This window comes from Papio anubis, chromosome 9, assembly GCF_008728515.1.
Source record: "Papio anubis isolate 15944 chromosome 9, Panubis1.0, whole genome shotgun sequence".
In the NCBI taxonomy this organism is placed as follows: domain Eukaryota; kingdom Metazoa; phylum Chordata; class Mammalia; order Primates; family Cercopithecidae; genus Papio; species Papio anubis.
In genome coordinates, this window is record NC_044984.1 from 99,036,924 (window position 1) to 99,064,427 (window position 27,504).

General features: G+C 46.0%; 1 protein-coding gene across 3 annotated transcripts in view; it reads left to right on the forward strand.

Moving 5' to 3' along the window:
* The window catches only part of CHST11 (carbohydrate sulfotransferase 11), a 306,442-nt gene that overhangs the window by 208,669 nt on the left and 70,269 nt on the right, over positions 1-27,504 (forward strand). The window contains exon 1 of one of the 3 annotated variants that reach the window (XM_031650710.1): positions 7,530-8,641. The exons of the other annotated variants lie outside the window; for them this stretch is intronic. Coding sequence (XP_031506570.1) covers positions 8,519-8,641 — 123 coding nt within the window. The 5' untranslated portion in view covers positions 7,530-8,518. Of the gene's footprint in view, positions 1-7,529; positions 8,642-27,504 lie in introns of those variants that run through there. 3 annotated transcript variants of the gene reach the window in all.

Consider the following 27,504-nt stretch of genomic DNA (forward strand, 5'->3'; position numbering starts at 1 on the left):
AACCGCAGAATGCTGACTGTGCTTGTAGCCTAATACTCAGGGAGACCACGAGGTGAACGGAATTTTAGAGCTGAGGGTGAAGCAGCGGGAACAGTTTTAAAAAGCAACACAACTCTTATGTATGTCATCTATCAAAGAGAAATGAGGATGCTAACAAAAATGTTTTTTGATTCCTTAAGACTTTATTTTTCTAAGTGTGGTCTTCTTAGGTCTTTGAGAGACAGCAAGGCCTTTTTGTTAAGGTTTAGACAGCATTTTCTCTTTCTCTTGGTGTGTTCTAGAGAAGCACGGCTTTATGTAAAAATGTAAGATTTATTTTTGCCTGTAAAATATAACACACAGCCCAGCCCAGCAACAGCATACATCCTCACTGGATGCCAGCAACAGTCACTGTGAAACGTTACAAGGGCAGACAGCCCCAGTCCCTCCTCGGACAGAGCACGCTGCCCTTTTTCCAGGGAAATGGGGTTATTTCTTTTTATGGTGCCATTTTGACTTCCTAAGACTGCCATAGATTTATAAGGAAATAATTGCTCCAGTGGGCCCAAGTGACATCCTAAAGTTTTACATGAGCCAGTTATGAAATTGCAAGAACTGTTTCATGGAAACATTTCCATGTCACCAACGTAGGCCTATTTATTAAATTTATGGAACTTGCTATATGTGCTCTTTTAAAGATACCAAAATATATTTAACAACCCCAACCCTGAGGCAAACCTCGAGGGTTAATTACAGTAACGAATGTGGCCGACACCCAGGCTATTCAGGAAGAGAGACAGGCTCTGTGCTCTGCCTGAGTGTCTCACCTTGCGCTGGCAGACTCAGGGTGTTACCTCCGTCAACTTTTATCTTCCGTCCTCTTCCCACTTTCACCTCTCTAGGTGATCTGGTCACTCTTGGATGAATCGCAGATGTATGAGAATGACCTTGAGATTTGGGATCGAAAGGCCTGACTCTGAGATCTGATTCTACCCCGTTTATTATTCACTGTGTGGCCTTGGTTACGTTACTGTCCTACTCTGGGCTTATTTTTACATCTATAAAAGGCCAGCATACTTAATAGCACTCATCTCAGGATTTGGGGGGACACAGAACTTTGGGAGGAGCGAGGAGCAGCATGGAAGAACAGAAGAGGGTCTAGTCTTAAAAACATTTAAAAAGGTATCACAGTCCAGAAAGTCTTGTTTCAAACGTGCCACCTGCATGGAGGTAGTTGAATGTAGCAGGTTACAAATGCAGATCCTGGGGTCACGAATCTCTGTTTCCTCATCTGTCAACTTGGGATAATAATGACTACTCACAGGGTGGTTCTGAGTATTCACTTAATTAATCAACCTAAAGTGCTTTGCACAGCATCAGGTACATCATGTTCAATTTTTCTAATTTTTAACTTTTTATGCCTATTGAAAATTTGAAAACTCTGCATGTAAATTTGAAACAACATACTTGGAATTTTCTCTGGATGCTGAGCAAATGCCCGTGGTTTGTGGCGGGTGGTTGGCGGGAGGGTGTTCTTTCTTTTTTTCTTTCCCTTTCTCTCTCTCTCTCTTTTTTTTTTTTTTTTTTTTTTTTGAGACGGAGTCTTGCTCTGTCACCAGGCCGGAGTGCAGTGGTGCAATCTCGGCTCACTGCATCCTGTGCCTTCCAGGTTCAAGCGATTCTCTGCCTCAGCCTCCGGAGTAGCTGGGATTACAGGCACCCACCACGACACCCGGCTAATTTTTTGTATTTTAGTAGAGACAGGGTTTCACCATGTTGGCCAGGCTGGTCTCAATCTCCTGACCTCATGATCTGCCCACCTCGGCTTCCCAAAGTGCTGGGATTACAGGTGTGAGCCACCACGCCTGGCCTCTTTCTCTCTCTTTTAATGATATTCAGACTATCATGTATAGAATTGAGATTGAGTACTTTATTTAAATTGCTACTGATTGCAAGTTCTGTTTGGTAGGGGTTTAAAATATGCTTAATATTTCACATGATCACAGGTACAGGCTTTCTCTCCCTGAAAAACACCTGAACTGTTTCCCTCAAGCTTTCCAAAACAATTCAACTTTGGATGCGAGCAAGAATGGAGAAATTTAATAAAGATTTTTGTTTGTTTTCCAAAATGCAATACAGAAGATTGGGGTTATTGTGAAATGTGGGCAGGCTTTTGTAGTCCCCTTTACCTTAAATTCTGCTTTGCCAAAGGAAGATTTTATTAAGATAGTACTATCCAATTTCCTTCCGTTGTTCTTGGGACTCTGCGTTTTTGCAACTCATTTGCCTCTGTCTGCGTGTTGAATTCTAGAGGGTGCGATGATGGAAGAATGAAATGAGATGGAATAATACCGGTGTCCTGCCACATTTGTATTCAAATTCAGTATCCAAGGCTCCACATGCCTGAAATACAGATTTGCTCTGAAATACAGTGGATGGCCAACAAATGTTTCTTGATTGAAAAGAGATGGAAGGAAAGGGAAGGGAGAGGAGGAGAAGCTAGGGAAGCCCTGTGTGGAACAGCAGAGTTGGGATCAGGGACCTCATCAGAGAGGCGGGGTAAGGTCTGATAACCCCTTTTTTCACTCTTCTACAGTACCATGTGTGGTGGGGTCTGGAGTGAGCCAGAACAGGCAAGTTGTTGCCCCTTGCCATCCCCCAAAACTATGCCCAGGGTAGCTGGCCAGGACTCTGTCTGGGTCACACTTCTGCCAGTGTATGGCATGGGGCCTGGCAAATCGTAGGTACCTTTAAAACGCTTGTTGAGCAGAACATTCCAGTTGAGCTGATAGTTCTTCATGAACATAGTCATTCATTGTCATTGACAGAACTTGTGTTAAATGATATGAAGTTATTTTGAGAGGTAAGTGACGCTGACCCTGTCCACAAGAATTATTCAGTTCAGTGAATTTGGTCCAGCAGAGTCTGGTTTTTAACAGCCATTTGGCCTGAGCTATTGACTACAAACTTTTAAGGTTCTTCCAGGCTCTCTCATTAGAAGTTGACAGCACTTTGGCACCGCAGAGACCTGCAGGTGTCCTTCTCCCCCACCACTCTTCCGGTAATGAGATATGAAAGTCATCCAGCCTCAGCTCACTTTGTGTTCCAGATTACACACCAAGGCTATGCAATCTAGCCTGGGTTTTGCTAGATGCTGGTCTGGCTCCAGATATATGTCATTGGATGGTAACATATATGTTCCTTAAAACTCCAGCCCTTAGAGTTTCATACCAGTCCTTACCTTGCATCTCAGTCAGGGACAGAATTTTGGCCGTCATTTGGGAAGGGGCCAAGTGGACACAGGATGGTTTTAGACGAGCAACCCTAACTTTTTCATCTACATTTCCATCCAGTATTGGAGCTAGGACTTCCACATTCATCCAGACTCGGCTTTTCTACTCATTTTATGTCCTCAGGGGAGCCATGAATTCCTCTGGGCCTCAGTTTCCTCCTCTGTAAAGCAAGCAAGTCATGGACCTACCTCAGGCTGGTTGTGAGGATGGAATGAGGTGCTACCTGTCAGCTTCTTAGCACCACCTAAGGTCTCTGGTGACGCTGGTTATTACAGCTGCACACCCAAAGCACCTGGCGAGCTTTCAAACACCTTAGACACCTAGACCCACGGAATCAGAATCTCTAGGGGTATGCGCCCGTGAGTTCATGGTTTTTCAGATCCTCAGAGATGATTTGTGTGCCTAGTCAGGATTGAAACCACTAATTCTAAAGGAAGTGGACTCATGGAGTTTTGTCTTTAGGAGGGAGTCTAGCCAGTAGAGTCAACCCACAGAGGCTGGAGTAAGAATACTTGGGTTCCAATCCCAGTACCACCCTTGCCTTACCCCACACCGTACACCCCTGGCTGTGTGACCTTGAGCTAATGACTTAACTTCCCTGGAAGTCAGTTTACACAACAAGAAAGTGAGGACAGTATTTATGAGCACCCCTCATAGGGTCATACAGGGACTAAATGAGATTACCCATGGCAAGTCTTATATTAAAAAGTGCCTGCCACAAAGGAAGCCCCCAGGAAGCGGTGAGCACGTGATATATGTTAACTCACTCTCCAGGGCAACCCTGGTAGTGGATTATGTCATCCAGTTTCCATATGTGGAGCATCTCTGTAACTCCTCTAAGGTCACGGGTGTTAAACCCACTCCCGAGACACCATGACAACACAGAACACACCACACTGGGCCGTCAGCTGAGTCGGCTGAAGGACCTGTGAGTGCACGCTCCCTGAGCTGCAGCTGACCACACAAGTGGGTAACTGAATGCAGTCCCCATAAAGCATGTTTATCTTATCTGGGGCTAGAGATTAGCTGTATTGTGCAGAAGGGAAGAGGCATTCCAGGTCTTTCCAGCTGTCTTGCCTGTGAACATTTATCGTCCCCTAGTTCCGACATTTATTATCCCCCCGGGTGGATAGCACTAATTCATACCAGTCTGTCTGATGGCAGCAACCCCCATAGATGTATGGGTCATGGCGGAAGAGGGAGAAACCCCAGACTCGTGCTATTTGGAGAGAATGAGATTCTGGTAGTCACAGCCCTCAGCAAACTATTCTCTTTGGAATAAATACAGTTGTTTTCCTGTAAGAACACAGAGATGACCCAGGCAATGCTGGGTTCCAGAAATGAAGGCCTCCTTGAGAAGCCACTTTAGCCCTGACATTTCTTTCTCATTTCTGTGGGCAAGGAACATGGCCTCCAAGCACTGAGGATGTCCCCACTGCAGAGCGCTTTAGACGTATGCACCCCTCTGCAAGCACAGGCTCGCACAATCGCCCGCTGTGTCTCCTGCCAGCCAGCTGGGTGAATGTTCCCGGGCAGCCAGAGCGTTTTTCCTCCCCTCCTCACACTCCCCTCCCCTTCCCCTGCCCTGCCGGCTCCACGCCCTCCTGAATGTGCCATTCTAAACAGCCACAATCAGGAGCCTGTTCTGCACTGGGAAAAAGAGCAGCATGAAGGCTTTTAAACTTGCTGGGTAATTTAAGGTATTTATCGCTATTTGGAGAGCTTTGCTTGTTTTGAATCCGTTCCCCCTCCAGCTCTCAGAAATGGTGCAAATGATTTTTTCCCCCCTTGAAAAGGATGCTTCTAGGTCCTTCCACTGCCCCGAGGCTGGATTCTGAATGCAGGCGTCCAGACCGGAGTGCATTCGCTGAGGTTTTGTTCATTCATAAACGTTAATTGGGCGTCTCCCTGCTCCAGGCCTACATTGTGGTTGTGGAGCACTCCCCCTTTCTGCAGTGGACTATTTCTAACTCATGCGCAGTAAACGAGGTCAGAGAGCCTGGGTTTGGGATCCAGGCTGACCCAAGGTCAAGCTACGCCCTGCAAATTCGGTGTGACCCTGGGCACAGTTCTCAGCCTCTCCGGAATGCAGTTTTTCATCTGTTAAATGGGTATGATGACGACTCGTAGCTTACTTGCTTTGGAGACCAGCCTGCCCGTGTCCAGATCCCAGCTCTGCCACTTCCTCCTTCTATGAGCCTGGCTTTTGTTTTGTCAGTTGATTTACCTTCAGTCAGGAATAATAGCAATTCCCTCAAAAGGTGGCAGGAGGACTCAGTTGATGCATATCAAATACTTGTGCTTGGCACATAGAAAGTGCTCAACTCAACAAATGTTAGTTTAGAGGAGGCCCTTAATAAATCTAAGTTCCCTTCTCCCCTCTCGCTTTCCTAAAGCTTCGCCTAAGCCAACAGCTGGACAGCGGCGGAAGCTTGCCAAGTCAGAAGAATCTGGACTCCACACCGCCTGCTGCAGGGCCTGCTGGCCTCACAGGGCTGCTGTCCAGAGCGGCCCACAGCGGACTTGTGGTCTCCCAACTTCGTCAGATCGCCAGGAGCCTAACGGGCTGTGGGATGATTGGATCACTCCAGAATGAGGCTTCCCCACCATCCCGGATCCGCCGTGATCTCTTATGAACCCAGGGACGGGGATGGATAGCCTCCGGCACTTTCTGTTCCGGACATCAGGTGGACTGTATCATTTCCCCACCCCTGGCGGTGTTATCATTCATGGACCAAAATGCACGTGCAGGTGCGTATCGTTCATCCCATCGCCACTTATCACATCCATCGTACCACGCACTCCATGCCGTATCTCACATGCCTCGCGCGCTCCGCGCTCGTACGCTCCCCGTACGCATTGTCACGTACATCCCGCACGCACGCTCGCATCGTACGCTCCACACATACCCGCACATCCACTCGCCTGCCACCTGACCCATCCCCGCCCACATGCCTCCACATCAGCCACGTGGTATCGCATCATGCCTCCCCACGCAAACCGCGCATCGCGCACATCGCGTAAGACGCCCGTAAAATCATTCGACAGCATGGTTCGCGCCCGCCCGGCGTCATCGTGGCGCGAAATCTCGGATAGCCCGCGTCGCGCCTGAAGTGCCGCGCGTAAATCCCCGCAGTGCCGCGCGATGTTGGCATCGGCACCACCACGTCTCGGTTGTCGCACATGCATCTGCATGCTATCACTCGGTTATTCGTGGCGAAATCGGTATGCGCGGTCGATATCGTGGCATTACAGATCGGCTGGATACATCGTGCCGGATCGCGCGCGCGATATCGCGCGGTGATAAATCCGTGCGCGCGCGGTGGCATCAGCGTCAGTGCGTTCACCGCTGGGTGGCATCACATCCCGATAACGCGCGCCCGCGTCGCCATCGTGCGCATCCCCCACTTGCGGTGCCAGCGGTATCGTGCCAGCATCACGCCTTACGGTGGCGCTGACTAATCCGGTGCCGCATCCGCACGGTGCCGCATCCGCTTCGCCGCGCGTGCCGGTTATCCGTCGTGCGAACACCGTTGAATCGCGCGAAATCTTGGATAGTCGCCCGCGCCTTGCCGTCGGCGTCGTGCAATCCCGCACGGTCGCCAGGTGAAAATCGTGTAAAATCCCGCGCGCGCGTTGGCTGGCAATCGTGCCGCGCGAAATCACGCGCGCGTGCCTTTATCGCTTCGCGTGCGTTGGCGCATCGCGCACGTCAGACGTCCAACGCATTGCTGTGGCGTCGCGTCAGTGCATTGCCATGCCGATCGCCATGGCGTGGCGAAATAAATCGTGGCGTTGTCAGATCAGTGCTTATGTTAATCGTGCTGGTTCATCTGCGCCACGTTGCGCTATAACAGCAATTATAGTTCCCCGCGGATCATAAATGCTGCGTTATGCTCTGTCATGCGGTCGCCCGGTCATGGAAATTGGCATGGTGGCAGCGTACGCGCGTTAAATAACACACGTACTCCCACACATACCCCACATACACCTATACATATCCACCAACACACACACACATACACGCACATTCACCCACACACACACACACTCTTCCAGCTTTGTGTTTCTGCTGCGTTTTCAGTTTCTTTGATTTCCCGCATGTGGATTTCCTGCCCTGCCTTCTGAGGGTGTTGGGCAGGTGAAACTCAAGATCATGTTCAAACATAATCCACCAGGTCGACTGGAGATGGAATAAGTAGAGAATAGCCCAGATTTCACTTTCTCGTGCGGGGTGGGCGATGTGCTAACAGCTGACAGTCTGCTGGCCATGGGCACACCCTCCTCCGCGAAGCCCCTCGTGATCTCCAGTCTGACTGGACCCAGCTTCTTGCTGCACCTGTGATCCTAAGCACGGGGTGTGGGGTGGCAGGGAAGAGGGCTGGAGCCGGGCTGCTTCGTTGAAATCTTGGCTCCGTAAGTTATTTGGCTTTGCTATGCCTTCATTTCCCCATTTGTAGAGCAGGGCCAGCGTTTGCCCCGATTCATAGGGTTATTAAGAATATTCGATGAGGTGAGCCACATCAAGCGCTTGGAATGCCTGCCCACTGATCCCCTCTGTTACCAGCGCCATCATTGTTTTGATCGTGGAAGCTCTTAGCCCACTGCACTGTGATTGGTCTAAGAAGTCCTGTCGCTTCCCCTACAGGTTTCACAGCAAACGGGCCAGGACAGTTATCTCAGGCAACCTAGAGAACCACTGCAGTGTGAGCAAAGCCACTGTTTAAAGTGAGGTGACACTTTATTCACCAGAGATTCCTTTACTTATGAAAAGGCCCCCTTTAACTGATGATTTGAGTTTTAGACATTTTACCGAATCTCTTTCTCTCTATCTCTGTCTTTCTCTGTCTCTCTCTCTTTCTCTCTTTCTCTGTTTCTCTCTCCGCCCTGCCCCCAGCCCTCTTCTTGTGTAATGTGAGTAGAGACTTTCGAAAGCCAAATGGAAACCCCCTTTGTCATCTTGTAGGCGTGTGGCATTGGGACACTGAAGTTAGTAAATTGGCCAGTGACTCATCTATTTCCTCTCCATAACTGGGCTGTGCTTGGGGGATGGGGCGAAGCTGGCACTTGGCAGGAGGCCTTGGCACAGTTCCCAGCCAGCATTCCTTCTGACCGGTCAGTGACCATGTCCTACCCATTAAGAAATATTGTAATGATCAGCTCTGGGAGAAGGAACATTAAGATTTCTGCTCTGACTTCAGATGTTTTGATACAATTTGGGTAGCTTGAGTTCTCCATCCCTGACAATGAAGATGCCCAGGAATGCCAGGGAAGTGCGTTTTCTGGAAGCACACCTCCCCGAGACCTGTCTGGCCCGCACAGCGGGGTGGACCCTGTGGGAGAGAGGTTGCTGTGGAACAGTTCCCAAGGTCAGCTCTGGCTCACAGAGTAATGGCTCGCGTGAGTGATGTGTGTGCGGACTCCATGAGGGGCCCGGCTGTCCAGCTGTCTTGTGGCAAGTGTCTTTGCAGAGAGGGGCGGAAGGAGCAGATAGCTCCAGAAATGGAGAATAAAGAGACGATTGCTTTCTGCTTTCTGCTTTCTGGCAAATTCTGCCAAAATTCTACAGAGAATGAAAAACGTTGAAGGAAAACCCCTGTATCAGCTATCCCATGCCTTGTGACCTCTGATTCCACCAGCAGGTGTTTCTGAGAGCTGGAAGCTGGCCTGGCCCTGGCCTCTTTCAGGAATAGAACATGTGAGGATGGTTGGCTTCACCACCTCCAAAGGGATCTCAGGAGGAGTAACCTCCCAATGGGGCAAGATTGCTCCCCATGACGGGCAACTCAGTGCATGGCAACAAGCGTATGCACTGCTGGGCAGCGATCTTGGCTGGAAAACTGGCTCGTGATTCTGACTGTGACTCTCCCTCCTACACTTTCCAAGCCAAGAGCCTCCCCCAGATTTCACATGCCTCCTGCATGGCACCTCTGTTCTCCTGCTGCCACCACCCAGACAGCCAGGCGTGAGGATTACTCTGAAACCCTGATGCTTGGCCATACCTGCCCCTATTTCTTTCTGAGGCTGCCATAATGAATCGCCACAGACCAGGTGGCTTGAAACAACAGAAAATGTATTCTTTCCCAGTCCTGGAGGCCAGAAATCCAAAATCAAGGTGTCATCAAAACTGCACTCCCTCTGGAGACGCTAAGGGAGGATTTATTGTTTGTCTCTCCCAGTTGCCAAACTCCTTGGCTTGGGGCCACATCTCTCTGCTCCATCTACACGTTGCTGCCCTGTCTTCTGTCTTCTTCTTTTCTGTCTCTTATAAAGACACATGTCATTAATATTTAAGGCCTACCCACACACTCCAGGATAATCTCAAGATCCTTAATTTAATCACATCTGCAAAGACCGTTTATCCAAAGAAGGTCACATTCCCAGATTCTGGGAATTTGGATGTAGACCTATCTTTTGGGGAGGTATCATGCAACCTACTGTACCTGTTAATGGAATGGTTTGTTACATGGATTAACACTAACTTGAGGCTTTTTAGGGTGAGCCTAGAGCATTTTCTCAAAAATAAAGATGTGGTGACACCTATTTTTAGCTATTTGACTTGGACAAGTAACTTACCCTCTTTGGGCCTCAGTTTCTTCACCTATAAAATGGGAACGATAATAGTACCTACCCATAGGCTTGTTATGAGGATTAAATGAGTTCATGTAAGTACGGTGCTTCGAGTGCTATCTGGCAATTAGCAGAGCACTCCATAAATATCAACCATTCTTATGGTGATTATCATCATGGCATCATAATCATCATTGGAACCTACCCCAGGCAATGAGGCTGTCCTAGACAACTCATTTAACATGTAGCACTGCACATTCTTCTTGTGTGCAGACTGTTTATGTTGACTTTTTGACCTAGTGAAAATCACTTGGAATTTGTTGCTGTGTGACCTTGGGCAAGTTCCTTAACCTCTCTGAGTCTGGTAGAACATTCCCTGGAAGGGCTGCTGAAAGATTAAATGTGGTCAGCCTCGTGACACATGTTCTGCATCAATCCACATTGGCTGAGCAGTGAGAAAGCAGCATGTTACAGTCTTGTCACTCCACGGATGTTGGTGGCATCTTTCTTCCCTGCCCGTATCTTTATGGCTACTTGGTTTTCCTCTGCTGTCAGCTCTCCCGGCCTCTATTAAATGGCCTGCACTTAGTTTTAGTCAATTTCCTCCCCTGAGTCTGATTTCTCTCCAGTTTCCAGCACAGATAAGGCTGTACATTTCAGACTGCCGCCCCAGAGCAGGATTTTTTTGCTGGCTTCTTTGGGGAGGATGTTTGTTAACACGGAATCAAACCTTAGCTGTTCTGTTAGGTAAAAGATTTCCAGGTAGATTCTCACTGTGTGTGTTTAAAACTCTTAGCTGTTCATTAAAATGCTGCCTCATTTCTCAGTGGTCTGTCAGAGTGGTCCGAACCAGATCACTAATTCTACGACAACCAGTGTTTCTATGACAATAACCACCCTGCCATAGCACTTACTCTGTGCCAGGCATTGTTGTAAGGACTTTACACTTAATCCTTGCATCCTAATGAGGAAGGTGCTGTTACAATCCACATTTTAGAAATGAGCAAACAAACAAGGCCCAAGAAACAAAAAGTGCTCAGTAACTTCTTGTCCAGTATCACCCAGTTTGTCAGTGGTGGAGCTGGGATTCAAACCCAGGCCCTCTTGAGTCCAGCAGCTCTGCTCTGAGCCACCACCCAGGACTGTCCCTCATTAAATGCCTGAATAATTTCTAAAAGTCAGAGTTCCATAAATGTTTATAGAATTAATTGAATATTGAATGGCTTTTCCTGTTAACAGAGGAATCTTAGTCAATCTTTGCTAATGGATTAGATTTTTTTTTTTTTTTTCAGCCCCTGGCTTGAAACAAGTGTAGATTTTTCTCTCATTGGTCTTCTAGTCCTGTATCTAGGATATAATGCCCTTGTCTTCTTGCCTGTGTATGGTATAAAAAGGATGGTCTTTCAAACCCAGATACTGTGTAACCTGGGCAAGTCACGTAACCTCTCTGAGCCTAACTTTTCAGGGGTTAATAACATTTAACACATTAAATGTGCTAATGTATGTAAAGTGCCAGGCATAATAACAGGTCCTGATACACAGTGACTTGAAAAATAAAATACAAAATACTTTGCATTTCTCTGAAGAAAGGTACCACGTAACTCGTAAGGTATGTTTTTACTATATTTGCCTTGCTCTGATCAATCTAGTGTCGGTGTCTCTATTATATTAATGTTTTAATGGTGATCACTCTAAGCAGTTATATATATTAAAATATTCTGGCCAAATGAAACGTTTATAAAGAAATGCTTTTAAAATTGAACCAGAAATAGATGAAGATAGTCGTCATTATTTTAAAAACAGAATAGTTTACCATTGAAATAGATCTCATTAAGGACCTATAATTGACATAAATTACTTCAGCTTCTGTTGTGCTCACGTCTTGATGGGAGCATTGAATACACTCATGTGCCTTCTATACAAGTAAGAATGGTATGGAATTGCCTCAACCATAGATTTGCCTTTTCCCCCCTGGGTGATACAGACTCATAACCTTCCAATCTTCATTTTTCTTATTTTCTCTTAGCTATGTAATGTGAGTAGGATGTATTACTATCTCCCGTTCACAGGATCCAATTAATTGAGGCCATAATAAATAAATAGATGAATGAATGAATGAACTGAACTAACAACCACTGTTATGAGCCAAGTGCTTACTCAGTGTCAAATGCTTTGTTTGGACTTTATTCAATCCAGGGGTTGAAGAACCACCTGCTCTGGAGTCAGATTCCTGGTCCTAAACTGTGTACTTGAGCAAATTACTTCCCTGTGCCTCAGGTTCCTCTCCTGTGGAATGGGATTAATAACATTGCCCTTCTTATAGAGTTGTTTTGAGGCTTAGATGATATATACATGCAAAGTCCACAGCATGCTGTCAGGCTATAAGCATTCAGTTACATTAATTGCTGTTAATTCCTTCAAGGACTCTGACAGAGGTACACCCCTGTTTTGTGGATGAGGAACTTGTGCTCAAAGCGCTGGGGGCTTGCTCAAGGTCACCTGTGCTTTGGTCAGGAGGTGTAGGCTAAAACCCAGGTCTGACTCCAGAGCCAAGGTTCACAAGCTACATCCTCGTGCGCCTCGGCTGGTCAACTCCTGTAATTTTGTCTGCACAGGAAAGACCTGTTCAATGATTACCTTTTTATATTGCTTTGATTTTTGAGCCATGTATCTCATTTGAGGAAGAGATCAGCCTGCAGTTAGGGCACCATATTGGTTTCCAATTGCTGCTGTAACAAACTGCTACAAAGTAGAGGCTGAAACAACACAAATGTATTATTTTACTGTTCTGGAGGTCAGGAGTCTGAAATGGGTCTCCTGGGGCTAGAATCAAGGTGTCCACAGAAATGAGTTCCTTCCAGAGGTTCCGGTAGAGAATCTGCCCCTTGCCTTTTTTAGCTATTAGATGCCTCCTGAATTTTTTGGCTTATGGCCACATCTCCTCAACTCTGCTTCCACTGTCACATCTCTTCTGACTCTGACTCGCTGCCTCCTTTTTTTTTTTTTTTTTCTGAGATGGAGTCTTACTCTGTCACCAGGCTGGAGTGCAGTGGCGCAATCTCGGCTCTCGGCTCTCTACAACTTCTGCCTCCCGGGTTCAAGCGATTCTCCTGCCCCAGCCTTCTAAGTAGCCGGGAACTACAGGCGTGTGCCACCATGCCCAGCTAATTTTTGTATTTTTAGTAGAGATGGAATTTCACCATGTTGGCCAGGATGGTCTCAATCTCCTGACCTTGTGATCGGCCTCCCAAAGTGCTGGGATTACAGGCATGAGCCACTGCACCCGGCCTCCCTGCCTCCTTTCCTAAGGATGCTTCAGCTCACTTGGGAAATCCAGGATAACCTCCCCATCTCAAGACCCTTCACTCTACCGCAGCTGCAAATTCTCCTTTTGCCGTGGAAGGTCACATTCACAGCTTCCAGGGATTAGGATGCGACCTTTTGGGCATGTGATTCTGCCTAGCACAGATGGCCAGTCTCATCGTGCCAGGGTGCTGGCACATTCTTCTTTCTAGAGGGGCTGCATGGTGCGGGCCCCATCCCAGGCCCTGCCCTTACTAGTCTGTGAGTCTAGGCTAAGCAGACATTTCATTTCTTTGCCCTTCTCCAACCTTCCCCCGACCCTGCCCCATTTCCTCCTTTCCTCATCTGAAGAATAGAGTGTTCAGTACCAGTTCTGCATGACTGTTGAAAGCACAAAATGAAGTAATGTGTGGAAAGTGCCTGGTCCTAATTGGCTCTCAAAAATGGGAGCCATTATTCTCGCAATGATTACTTTTCAATTATTTTTAATGCTCCTGTAACAACAAACAGAGCCCAGTGTCTTGGCCTGGTCAGAGGGAACAACGGTCTTAGCATGCAGGTCGAGGGGTCCCCATGGCCTCCAAAAAGCAGAAAAAAACAAAACCTGGTTCCAACTAGCCAGAACTGGACTCAGTTAGGAACAAAAGGGTTATTCAGCCGACCAGAGGATAGGTGAGGACCAGAAGGGGAAGGTGAGTGGAGATTAGCTTGTCAAACAGTATTTTCTTGTGAATGCTGCAGATCAAGGCAGTCGTTTGTGACAGCGTTTATATTAAAAGGGGCCCAAGATATTTATAGCCCCTATTGGAGCCTAGAGCCTAAATAGCAACTCTGTTTGATCAGCCTTTCACAGGTCATGTGATGTTTCTCCTTCAGGGTGTCCATTGGAAAGTGGGAGAAACCACTAGGAATTTGAGGGGAATAGAGCAGAGAGAGAGACGTAGGGAAATTTGGTTCATTTGCAGGTTCACGGAAGTTCAAATGTGGCATATAGCTGTGCGCAGCTTCCCCTCCTCCTTGGGTACCATGTTGCCATGACGGGTGGTTAGAGATTCAATGGCAGAGGGCTAGATGATTCTGTTTCCAAGGGGCCCTGCTTGCCTTCCGGCCTCACTTCATATCACCCTGTCCCTCAGTTGCTGTTCCAGCCTCCTGGCCCACAATCCTCAAACATGTCAAACAGGTTCCACCACAGGACTTGCGTATTTGCTGTTCCCACTCCTGGAACATACTTCCCTGAGATCTTTCTGTGGTTGGTGCCTTCTCATCAAGTCTAAGATGAAATACCACCTCCTTCGAGAGGCCTTCTCCACCCTTCCAGGCACTGCTCCTTGCATTGCCTTGTTTTATTGTCTTCATAGCACTTGTCACCATCAGAAGTGATCTTGCTCATTTATTCATCTGGTGTCTCTCTCATCACCTCTAGAATTTAACCTTACATTTAACTTTTATTGTTGGATATCCCTATTGACCTCTATTAGGGCCCAATGGAGAAAGAAAAATGTTCTAATAATATATTGTAAAGGTTTGCCTAGAAAGATGTGTCCTTCCCCAACATTTCCATTCTTTGAAAGAAAACGCCTTATTTGTGTGGTGTCTCTCTCACCACCTCTGGAATGGAACCTCTAAGGGAACAGGGACCTTGGCTCTTACTGACTGCCATAACCCCAGAGTGAGACATTGCCTAACACATGAAGGGCGTTTATGAAAATACTTGCTAACACGCTGCACTTATTATGGGCCACATCCTGTTCTAAATGTTTTGCATGATTTAATTCATTTAGTCCTCTCAACTCATCCATTGTACGGATGAGGAAATGGAGTCATAGGTTAATAAATGAAAGACATCAAATGAGTAGACTATTCAGGTATATTGGAGGTATTACAGAATTGATTCAGCAATTGTATCAGTTTTCCGTTGCCACAGTAATTCTGCATAACAAAACACCCTATTTCTTCCTGCTCGTTAAGGCCGCCAAGGAAGGGAAAGGACAAGGTTTTTGTTTTACTTCATGGTGGGGGAGATAAAAACTACATTTTATATTTTCAGAGAGTGACAATGAGCATTAATTGAGCATCTACTGTGCGTCAGGCTCTCTGTTACGTTTAGAATTAAACATTCAAAACAATCCTCAGGAGTATGGCATTGACCCCATTTCATTCAGTTTGTGAAACAGACTGAGAGGTAAAGTCACTTACTCTGGCTCACACAGTCTCAGGGCTATTTTAATTTCTCCTGCTCTAGCTCACACAGTCTTGCCGCTATTTTTATCTCTCCTGAGATTCTCCAGACAAAAGCTCTAGCTCATAAGAGGGCACCCAGGCTGTCGTTGGTACTCAGTAGACATTGGCTGAATGAAGGAGGAGGAAAGGCCATTAACTGACCTGTGAGGGTGGACTTTCCTATCTTCGTGGTACTTAGACGAGGAAACTGGAATTTAGAGAGATTCAGTCCAAGGTCACCTGGCCAGTAAATGATCAAGTCAAGATTCCAACCCAGAAAGTTCCAATTCCAGAAGCCAGTGCTTTCTGAGGGAGGTAGAATTTAGCAGTGAGGACTTCAGGACCCCAAATGCCTTCTCCACAGTTTAGAGCCCCCACCGGCCAGGAGAGAGGCGACGGGAGACCGAGGGCATATATGTTTGTCTGTAAACCCATTGGGAGGGTGCCCACTCAGGCCTGGAACCAATTCAGGCCCTGGAGCCTCCGTGTCCTGCTCCATTTCCCCCCGAGCCGCAGTCTTCCTTGAGCAGAACTCTGGAGTCAGATCTTCACCTTTTTCCTCCTCCCCATGTGTGGTTTGGGAAGGAGGAGTTGGGAATGGAGAGAGCCCTCATGCAAAGTCATTTGCAGATGAGACCTCAGCAGCTGGTGAGGGGGGCCAGGCCTGTGTGGATTTTGAGTGGGATTTGTGGCGTGAACATACTGGGGCTGCCGAGCCCCAGCTGCAGGGACAGCCGACACTATCACCTGCCCTGCAGAGAGCAGGCACCTTTCTTTCCCTTTTGGAAACTGCCATGTGTAACTCATGCAGTTTTTACATGAATTACATGTAATTCCTGTAAAAGATGCAATGGAGCCCTGCCCCATGGAAAATCCTAATTAGCTCCCCACAGGGCTACCAGGATCATGGCAGGCTCCTCACAGCCTCCCTGGCTCTTGTCAAAGGGTGGCAGCCCTGACTGTTCAGAGGAAGAGGCTTCCCCAAAACAAAACCCCTCCGGTTTGTTTTTGCTGGTGGTTTGTGTTTTTACTGCCCCAGGAATCAGGGTTATCTGCTGGACCACCTTATAATTCGCAAAGCCCCGCCAACTGGTCTGCTTTCATCAGAGTGACTGGAACGTCTGAGCATTCATTGACTCACCAAGCATCAACCGGACTCCTGCTGTGTGTGGGGGTTTTGTGCTAGGCCCCAGGGGTACCGCAGTGCATCAGGCTGTCTAATCCTTGTTCTCAAGGGGCATACTTTCTGGTGGAGAGGATGCAGGTGATAGCACATAGATAAATAAGATACAAGGTAGTGATAGCATACAGTAAAGAAAACAGAGTGAGCACATAGATAAATAAGATACAAGGTAGTGATAGCATGCAGTAAAGAAAACAGAGTGAGCACATAGATAAATAAGATACAAGGTAGTGATAGCATGCAGTAAAGAAAACAGGGTTAGCCAGTGGGTGTTGCTCTTAAGCCATGCTCTTGCCTCTCAACACCTGAGTGAGATGCAAATGCCATGGGACATCTCAGGGACATACTCAGGCAGAGAGAAGAGCAAGTGCAAAGGCACCACAGCAGAAGTAAGCCTGGTGGCTGGAAGAAGCCAACACAAAGGCTGTGCAGGGAAACTTTGATGAATGTGGGGATGGGGACGGACATGTGGCCAGGCAGGCAGGCAGGGGCCAATGTGCGGGGCCTGGTCAGACCACAGAAGTAAGGATGTTCTGCTAGGAAGCACCATTGCTTTTGCCTACTGGGCAGACGTGTGGAGCCTCCCACTGGTGTCCTGTCATTCGAGGGTTTATTTCTGCTTATTGGGTCAATGATTCAGCTCCTGCACCTGCTCCACGTGGGAAGGGAATGCTGTGCACTCAGTAAAGTCAGTTCTTCTCAATCCCTCCTCCTCTGGTATGTGCCCACCCAAACCACGTTTGAAATCATCAGGTCACCCTGACCTTTAACTTATACCACACTCCCCCGGGTTCTCACGTGCAAGCAAAGCGCGACTCGCCGGGCCCACATCTCTGAGTGCCCCTGCCCCCACGTTCCTGCTGTGAGTGGAGGGTTCAGGTGAAGAAGGCATAGATGTTAGGGGCAGACAGATCTTAGGTTTGAATCTCAGTCTTGCCACTTAATGGCTGTGTGGTCTTGGACAAGTCTCTGAAAGTCTCTGGACCTCAATAACCCTGGGGATAATAATATCTCCTTCAAAAGGTTCTTGTGAGGATGAATTGAGATAATAAATGAAGACATCTAGGGCAAGGCGAGTACTTGATTAGTTTAAAGGATTTCTCTTCTTGCAGTCTCTTACCAGCCTGTTGTGGAGTACCTGGAAGGAAAGGTACACTTCTCTAGTAACACATCTCTGGGTGGCAATGAGTAGGGTTGGGCCATCTAATGACTTTGTAATGTGCAACTTCATGCATTACCATCTAAATGATAGGATACATCTAAATAGATCATCAATAAAAAGGAATGCAGTACTGATGCATGCTACAACATGGATGAACCTCAAAAACATTATGCTAAGTGAAAGAAACCACTCACAAAAGACCACATATGATATGATTCTATTAATGTGAAATTTCCAGAATGCATAAATCTATAGAGACAGAAACTAGATTAGTGGTTGCATAGGGCTTAGAAAGGGTGTAGACAGAATCTTTTGGGGATGATAAATATATTCTAAAATTAGATTACGGTGATGATTGCATAACTCTGTAAATACACGAAAAACCACTAAATCGTGCATTTTAAATGGATGAATTTTATGGTATGTAAATTATATCTCAAGCTGCTTTTTTTTTTTTTTTTTTTTTGAGACGGAGTCTCGCTTTGTTGCCCAGGCTCAAGCTGCTTTTTTAAAAAGAGATATTGTTTCATTACTTTCAGAAATAATACAAAGATTAAAATGACGTGCTAAACCTGGGCAACATGACAAAACACCTTCTCTACAAAAAAAAAAAAAAAATTAACCAGGTATGGTAGCATGCACCTGTAGTCCCAGCTGCTACTTGGGAGGCAGTTGAGGTCTGTTTTTCAGTCTGATAGGTCTAGAAACATTAATATACTTCTTTTTTCTTTTTGTTTTGATTTTTTAGAAAAGAAACTGACATAATATTTTGACAAATGCTGAAATAATATAATGTGGGATTGGGCTCTACTGGAAGTCTATATGTTGTACAGCAACCGGGAACAGCAAATTCCATCAGAGTGGGACAAAGTGAGGGAGCAAGAGTATGGGGAAAGTTTTCTAAAGGAGGTTGCCTCTGAGCATGCCGTTGAGGAGTAAAGGTGTTCATCTGTCTGGCCAACTGCCACAATCTGGGTAGAAGCAGCAGCATAAAAAAAAAAAAAGATCAATAATATTCTGTAAGCTTTGAGCTGCCTGAAGAAACAGCAGCAGCATTTGTTATGGTTGTATTTTAGTTGTGTCCTTGGTGACAAGAAACCCTCCCTGGCCACCGCACACAAGTGGGTCATTGATATCAGTTAACTCCTGGTTACCCCAGTTTTGGTAACACCTGTAATGTCTTGGCCTGGATCTTGGTAGTGAAAGATTTCATCTCTGGTGTTTAGGGTCTTCTTTTTCACCAAACTGACATTGAGCGAATCTGAGACAGACTAGAGATAGCAATGGTGTCCTCCATATGGTACAAGGATTTCACCTGTATGATGTGTTTCTCCCGTGAAACCATTTCATTGGGAAATAAATTCTGTTCCGTGGCAACCGATGTTCAATCACAGTGACAGCAGCATAGCCCAGCAGAAAGCACTGAGAATCAGATTCCAGATTTCAACACTGCTCCTAGCCCTAATGAGCCAGCTACCGTAACTGTAGTCACCGATCACCGAGTACCAACCCTGTGCCCAGCCCCGCCTGACTCTCTGTCCTTCTTCTCCAAACTTAGGTCTAATAGGGGTAAACTGTACTCACCTTCACGGGAGTGTTATGCATTCAAAGACAAAAGTGAATCCACTTTAAAAGATGTGCAAACCTCAAAAGGGAAACTAACCTTTGGCAAGAAGGAAGAAAGTGTTGAGATGGCAGAAGGGGGCGGGGTCTTGAGCAGGAGGAGGAATGGGGTTGATTGGGCAGGGGGAGAATGTCATCAATAGACAGGGTTTGACGCTTTCGGGCCTAGTACCCACCTGCTCAGCGCGAAACAATCCAACAGTCAGACAAAACCATGGCAGAGGCTTCAGCAAAGCTGGACGCATGCTAGCTCCCCACCCCAAAACAGAGAGGGAGGGAAAGAGAAATTGTTTATATTTATAAAAATCATCAATGTAGTCATCATAGGACCAGTCAGAAATGAGGCTGGGCTTATACTTACTTTCTGGTTTCACCTTATTTTCACTTCGAATCACATTTTGGAGGTGGCCCTGTGGTTTTGTTAGGGTTTCAGACCTCTAAAGGCCTAAATCCAGCTGTGGCTACACTGAACAATTTTCCTGTAATGGCTGGGAGCAACTTTGTGGGGTTGAAATACAGCGTTCAGAAATATGGATAGATTTTCCCAGGAAATAGTAAGGTACGAGATTCCCCTTTCAGCCACCCCAGAACTGTTCACTCTCCTGGGGTGGATCTTTGATTTGCCAACACCAGATTACCCACCCCCATGGAAAATTTTTAAAAATCATGATTTGAACATTTTTCTTTGACATTTGAATTGTATCCATTGTTACATCCCTTGGGCGCAGTGCTGGGCAGTGAGTAGATGCCAAGAACATCTACCAGGATGAATGAAGGAATCTGTTGGGGAGTAAATGAATGTGTGAGTGAACGCATGCATTCACATCTATGGGAAAATTCACTATGATTGGATTCAGCTCTGAACTCAGTTCCATCATGCTAGCATCTGTTAGCCAAGTAACCTAAGCTGGAGAGGCCTGGAGTCCTACCAATTCAGTGGATTAGAAGGGCAGAGAGGTGAAAGAAAGTTCCCTCAATGCTTAGCACTTGACTGTAAGTGCACACTGCTGGCAGAACAGTCAGCAGTGGAAATGAGGGAAGAGCGAGGAGATGCAGTAGAACTAGACGTGGGGCAGAGCCCCAGATCCCCACGATGGTGGCATTATTTATGAGTAAGGACTCTTCTTGCAAAACTGTGCGTAGACACATGGGTGTGGCTCTTCTCCTAAAGGATTGACTTTCCTTTCCTCCTTTCTTGAAGGATTACACAATAAATAGGAATTGGTACAAAATGTGGATGGATGGATGGATGGATGGATGGGGGGTGGATGGATGGATGGATGGATGGATGGATGGATGGATGGATAGATGGGTGGATGGATGGATGGATGGATAGATGGGTGAATGGATGGATGGATAGATGAGTGGGTGAGTGGATGGATAGATGGACAGATAGGTGGATGGATGAGAGGACATCTACATAGGGTGGTGAAAAGAGCATTGGCCTTGAATAGCAGAGCTACTCAGCCTCTTTGAGACTAACTCTGTCATCTGTAAGAAGGGGATAATACACCCTGACCCTCCCTGGCTCCAAAGGCTATTAGAAAGCTCAGACTGAAAGCCAAGACACCTTTGTTTGGTTTGGTTTGGTTTGGTTAGGTTTGGTTAGAGACGGAGTCTCACTCTGTTACACAGGTTGGAGTGCAGTGGCGCGTCAGCTCACTGCAACCTCTGCCTCCCAGGTTCAAGTGATTCTCCTGCCTCAGCTTTACAAATAGCTGGGATTACAGGCATGCGCCACCATGCCTGGCTAATTTTTTGTATTTGTAGTAGAGACAGAGTTTTACCATGTTGGCCAGTCTAGTCTCGAACTCCTGACCTCAAGTGGTCTGCCCGCCTCGGCCTCCCAAAGTGCTGGGATTACAGGCGTGAGCCACTACCACACCCAGCCCCAAAACACCTTTGTTCAGTCAAGGTGCTCTGCAGCTATAAGGAATTATTTTCTTTGTAACCTCTTCCCTCCAAAGACTGCCTCTAATCCCCCATGCTGCAAATATATTATGATTAAAGTGCAAGAGTAAGTCAAAATCTTAGTAAACTCTATGATCACTTTGGCATTCCTCCAACAAACTCTGCATGGATTTTTCCTCCTCTCAGCTCCCAAGTAATTTTTCTTACATTGGAGGTTGCCAAGATTTTATGGCTATTTGGTTATCTTATCCATCCAGATGGTTAGCATTAATTTATGCTGAAATAAATCTGTAAAACCTCATCTGTCTCATTGCTCCAGAAGCATTAGGTGTAAGGCCTAAAAAAATCTTAATATATAGCCTCCTGAGAGGGCTGAAGTGCGATGTTACTGCATGCTTTTTATTTAATTTGGCTTGAAATTCTGCTTTTCTATCCCTTGATATTTATATATAAGCAAATTAGGTTGTTTGGTATAAGAAACCCAAACTTATTTTATGACTTTTAATACAGATGCTCGTCTCAAGTTACTTGGGTGCTTTTTATTGAGAAAAGTTATGCCGTGATGTATTACCCAATGATAAATTTTGAACACCTTTTCTCCATTTTTAAATATTCATCATTAAGACATAATGTATGGTTAGTGACCAGGGATTCAAATACTCATTAAATGTGTGACCTCAGGCAAGTCTCTCAGCCTAGTTGAGCTCCATTTCCATCACCTAGATGAACACTTGCCTGCAGGACTACTGTGAGGATTAAATGTTTAATGTATGTAGGATGCTTAGCACATAATAGCACTTAATAAATGCTATTAGGGACTATTCTTGTTATGGTCGAGCTGGTGAAGGATTTTGTGTGAGAGATTGTGTCTGGACTTTCATCTGGAGCAAGTTAGGTCAAAATAACTGCTCCTGGCACTGCTGGTGCTGAACGTGTGTTCTCTGCCTATTCACTTGCTGAGACATGAATTATTAATATTTTATGCCATTACTCTGGTGCTATTTGGGGACTTCTCTGGCAGACTCTGGTGTTTTCTGATGGTTCCAGAAATTCATGCAAAACATTTCTGTAGGCTGGGCACAGTGGCTTACACCAATAATCACAACACTTTAGGAGTTCAAAGTGGGAGGACCACTTGAGGCCAGGAGTTTGAGACCAGCCTGGGCAGCCTTAGTGAGACCCCCATCTCTACAAAAACATTTTTAAAAAATTAGCTGGGCATGGTGGTGCATACCTGTAGTCCTAGCTACTCGGAAGGCTGAGGCAGGAGAATTGCTTGAGCCCGAGTTTGGAGGCTATAGTGAACCGTGGTCCCACCACTGCACTTCAACCTGAGCACAAAGGGAGAACTCATCTCTTAAAAAAAAAAAAAAGACAACATAGTGATTCATAAGGTTGACCTGACTTTTCCTAAGAGTCTAATGGATAGCTGCTCAGCCGCTGATCCAGCACTTGGCTAACTGACTCCAGGTTCCAGAATGTGGGACAGCTGTGCTCTGAGAGACAGTCCTCTGCTCACTCAGGTGCAGATGACACTAAAGACTAGAAAGTTTGTTGATGATTGCTGGAATAAAGGATGAGAAACTGGAATCTGGTACTAGGCCCACACAAATTCAGTTACTATGTGTCACTTCCTGTTGGCTATTTATTTAAAATTATAGGACTTCTGGACAAGATTTGCAACTGTGGCTGCTACTGTATCAAAAGTTAAACTGCTAAGTAGAGCCTTTAGTTTGTTGTTGTTCTGGTTTATTTTATTTATTTGTTTTGTTTGTTTGTTTAGAGACGGAGTTTCGTTCTTGTTGCCCAGGCTGGAGTGCAGTGGCGTGATCTCGCCTCACTGTAACCTCCGCCTCCCAGGCGCAAGCAATTCTCCTGCCTCAGCCTCCCAAGTAGCTGGTACTACAGGCGCTCACCACCATGCCTGGCTAATTTTTTTGTATTTAGTAGAGACAGGGTTTCACCATGTTGGTCAGGCTGGTCTCAAACTCCCAACCTCAGGTGATCCACCCACCTCAGCCTCCCAAAGTGCTGGGATTACAGGCATGAGCCATCACACCTGGCCATTCTTGTTTATTTTTGTTGTAAGATGGTATATTTTGAATCAGTTTGCATCTCTCTCTCTACAGGGATTGGTTTGAGCATTGTGCAGGTCCCAACTGCCAAGGCTCGTGGTCCTTCTGTATAGATGCCACAAACCTGCAGTTAACACAGCAACCTTTCTGGCCTTGCCAAGTGCTAAGAGTGGTTGCAATAGGGCCTACGATTCAGAAGTGCTTTGGGCAGTCCACAGGGCCCATGTCCCTCACCAGCACTTCTGGAACTATTTTGTTTTTTTAGCATCCAAGTGCTTTATACCTTGTTCTCATTTGGGTGGTCAAGCCAAGGGTTGTTGACTGAATTCATAAAAGCACCTTACACATCAGAGACACCAAGTAAATGTGTATAAATCCTGGACAATACGGCAGTAGTGATGGTTAATAACAATGGTTCTCATTTATTGAGCACTTACTGTGTACCACACACCATGCAAAGCTCTTTACCCGAATTATCTCATCTCACCCTCCAACCACCACATTAGGTAGATGCTGCACTAGCCCTGATTTTACAGATGAAGAAATAGGCCAAAGAGCTTAAGAATTTGCCCATAGTCATAGCCGGGAAGCCGGAGGCAAGGATTTGATCCCAGGGTAGTCTTTAGACGAAGACCTGGGCAGTGAGGAGGTACTTCCCAAAGACCGGGGCAGTGAGGAGGTTCTGGGAAGTAAAGAGGTACTACGAGTTGAAATGGAAAGATAGATGTCAAGGCCAATTTAGCTCAAGATTCTTTTTTAAAGAAATGGCCTTTCCTGCCTAGAATGATCCTATTTCAAACAGCGCCCCCCGCCCCCCCCCCAAATTTTTTTTTTTTTTCTTTTGCAGCTTTGGATTTTAGTAACACCAACAATATTTCCTGGAGAAATACTCCAAATGCAGTCTTCTGGTACGCGGGAAGCTGTTTTCATACCATACCAGCATTTCACAGTTGAATGTCGTTGGGTGAGGGTGGCGGTTGTTATTCTGTATTTCCTGCTCTCAGCCAGTGTGTGGTTCACACTTGAATTTGGCAACAGTGTGATTGTGTTTTCTGTGCATCACTTCCCTGCATGGCATCAGATGGGCCTTCTGATTCTCAGAAAACACAAAGATGTGGTCATTTGTGTGGCCGGAGATTGGTATCCCTGCGTGCGCTTAAAGAACCCCAGGCTGTTGCAGCAGAGGGAAACAATAGGGACCATTTTCAAATGGGATGCCAGTGTTCAGGTGACTGTGGTTGTGGGATTTTAACCCTGGATGAATAGCTTGCTGTTAGAAAGGATGGGTACCGACAGATTCATGGAGCTCTTGTCCTGATCCTTGATCACAAGTGCTTTCCGTGTAGATTGACAAGTTGAATATTCACAGCAACCCTGTGTAGTGGGTTTCACTCCATCCATTTTATAGATGGGAAAACTGAGGCAAGGAGAAGTAACTCACCACTAGTCCCTGAGCCAGTAGGTAGTAAAATGAGATGTGGCCCCAGGTAGCAAGGCTCAAGAGCCCCTGAGTCTATGTATTGAACTATAGGGCTAGACTGACGTTTTGGGAAGTCTTCTGAATAAATTGCTTCTTCCTCTCACTTGTTTTGCTAGAAACATAATGTTAAAACATCAACCTGAAACGTGTATTTAAAAACCTGTAAAATATTCTCAAGATAATCTTCAGAAATATGTGACAAATAAAATGTTAAGGATCCTTAAGGATGTTCACACAGGTGTTCTTTCTAATAACAAAAAATTGGAACTAGACAGTAACCAAAGATAGGGGTGTGGTTAAGTATATCCTGTCACAGCCATATAAGGAAAATGTATAGAGCCCTTAAGATGATGTTGTAGCATGAAGTTTATGGGCATGGGAAGATGTCAGTTAAAAGCCATCGCTACTGGGCATGGTGGTGAACCTGCAGTCCCAGCTCCTTGGGAGGTTGAGGCAGGAGGATGGCTTGAACCCATGAGTTTGAGACCAGCCTGGGCAAGAAGGGGCGAGAAGGAGCAAGAGGAGGAGGAGGAGGAGGTGAACGAGACAAGCTATTGTTAAAGAAAAACAGTAGGTTTTTAATATAAGTATTATATGATACAATTATTGGTATATACACACATTCATGAAAGAACATTTCTAGGACAAATGTCAAAATATTAACAGTATTTCCCTTGGGTGTAAGGGTCTATTGTGATGTAGACTTCATTCTTTTGTAACTTTCTCATTTTCCTTCCAAGCTGCCTGCAATGAGTAAGGATTAGGAAAAGAAATTTTTAAGACCAAAATAAACCTTGGCCTCAGCCAGAATCCCTTCCTACCCAACCTGAAACCTCAGGGCCATAAATCGCCCGCTGCCTCCTTGGGTGGACATGCTTGCTTCCCATAGAAATACAATGGAAGCTTTTTCCATTGCCAAGGGTAGGCCCAATGGCTGTTCTATCCCATAGCAAGCAGATGCCTGAGACCCTCGTTTGTGTGTTATGCTCTGTTGAAGATGGGGCATGACTTACCTCCCAGCAGCTGTGAGGCTGAGACGAGGTGAGCAAGTCCTTTTGAATTCTCTTTCATGCATTCATTCAGCAACCTTTTATCGCGCACCTACTATAATTACGTGATTAATCATTGTAACTACCTTTATGTGATTCTTCTCCTTGCCTGGCACTGTGGTAGGTGCTGCCTTATACCAGTCAGTGCCCAAGGCAGCTAGCATACCTGTCTGAAGTTAGAGACAGGGTGGGGAAGACAGCTGTCCTTTAACATCGGAGAGGTTTGGACTGTCCTGGGAGAGACAGAGCCCTGTGAAGACCATTATGGGAAAATAGAGCCCAACACAGGCATTATCTGCTTAACTGGACAGAAAAGCCCAGTTCCGTCTCTCCTTCCCCCTCCCAATACTGTCCCCAGCTCTGCCCCCCCGGATGCTCTTCCCCATTCCCCTCTGCTGTGGTCTCTCCCCCTGCCTCTTCCCTTTCCTCTTTCACAAAATGTCCACGCATATTTTTTTACTTAAAACCACTACGCAGAAATCATAATTTAAAACTGGGTCGATTCAACCCAAAGAGGATTTTGCGTGACATTCTCAAGAGTATTTTCAATTTGTCTAATATCAATTGTCTCCCCATTTAGGTGGACTCAGACTCTGGTGACGAAGGTGAAGATTTAAAAATAAATTATTCCCATGTAGCCACAGGAAATCAATTGAGCAGAGAAAGGATTGAGCCGAGCAAGTGAGATTTAGTTTTCATTAAAATAACACAGTGCCTATAAATAAGGTGAGAATCCAGTTAATAGCTTTCTATTAAAGTGGAGTTGACGGAAAGAATTGCACTGCAAGGATTTTGTATGGGGACTCCGTGAGGATTTAAACATTCCCTTCCTGTCCCTGGGTCTCTGTACATTTTGAAGGTTGAATCATTTCATTTGTATTTCTCTTTTCAATTTGCTAAAAACTATTCTTAAAGTTGCATCCATTTGTTACTTCTTGGTGGGCAGGAATAGAAGTAGATTTCTGATCCCCTCTCATATGAAAAATGGATGCATTAGATCCAACATCTGAGGTCTTCTCTGGTCGGTCGTAAAACAGTAACAAACAGGCTGTTTGAAAAGAGATACGAGACTGGGCGCATTGGCTCATGCCTGTAACCCCAGCACTTTGGGAGGCTGAGGAGGGTGGATCGCTTGAACCCAGGAGTTCCAGACCGGCCTGGGCAACATGGTGAAACCCCATCTCTACATAAATAAAAAAAATACAAAAATTAGCTGGGCATAGGGGCATACACTTGTGGTCCCAGCTACTGGGAAGGCTGAGGTGGGAGGATCACCTGAGCCTGGGAGGTTAAGGATGCAGTGAGCCAGGATTGTACCACTGCACTCCAGCCTGGGCAGCAGAGTGAGACCCTGTCTCCAAAAATAAAAATAAAATAAAAGAGATATGAGTAAGAAAATAAAAACAGAGTGATCGGGGAATGTCAGACCAAAACAAGATTTTCACAAGTGCAGCTTACTCACTGTAGTTACTGCATGTCAGAATCATCTTTGGCCAGCATCAAAGAGTGGTCTTTTCTTGCCTGAAAGAATCCATTACTGACTATGTTGAAAAAATTAGGTAATGTATAGACTCCTGCCATCTTCTTTCCTCCCAACTCTCACCAGGTCTGGGGTCAAAGATGTGGGTTCTAGCCACAGTCCTGTCCTTGAAG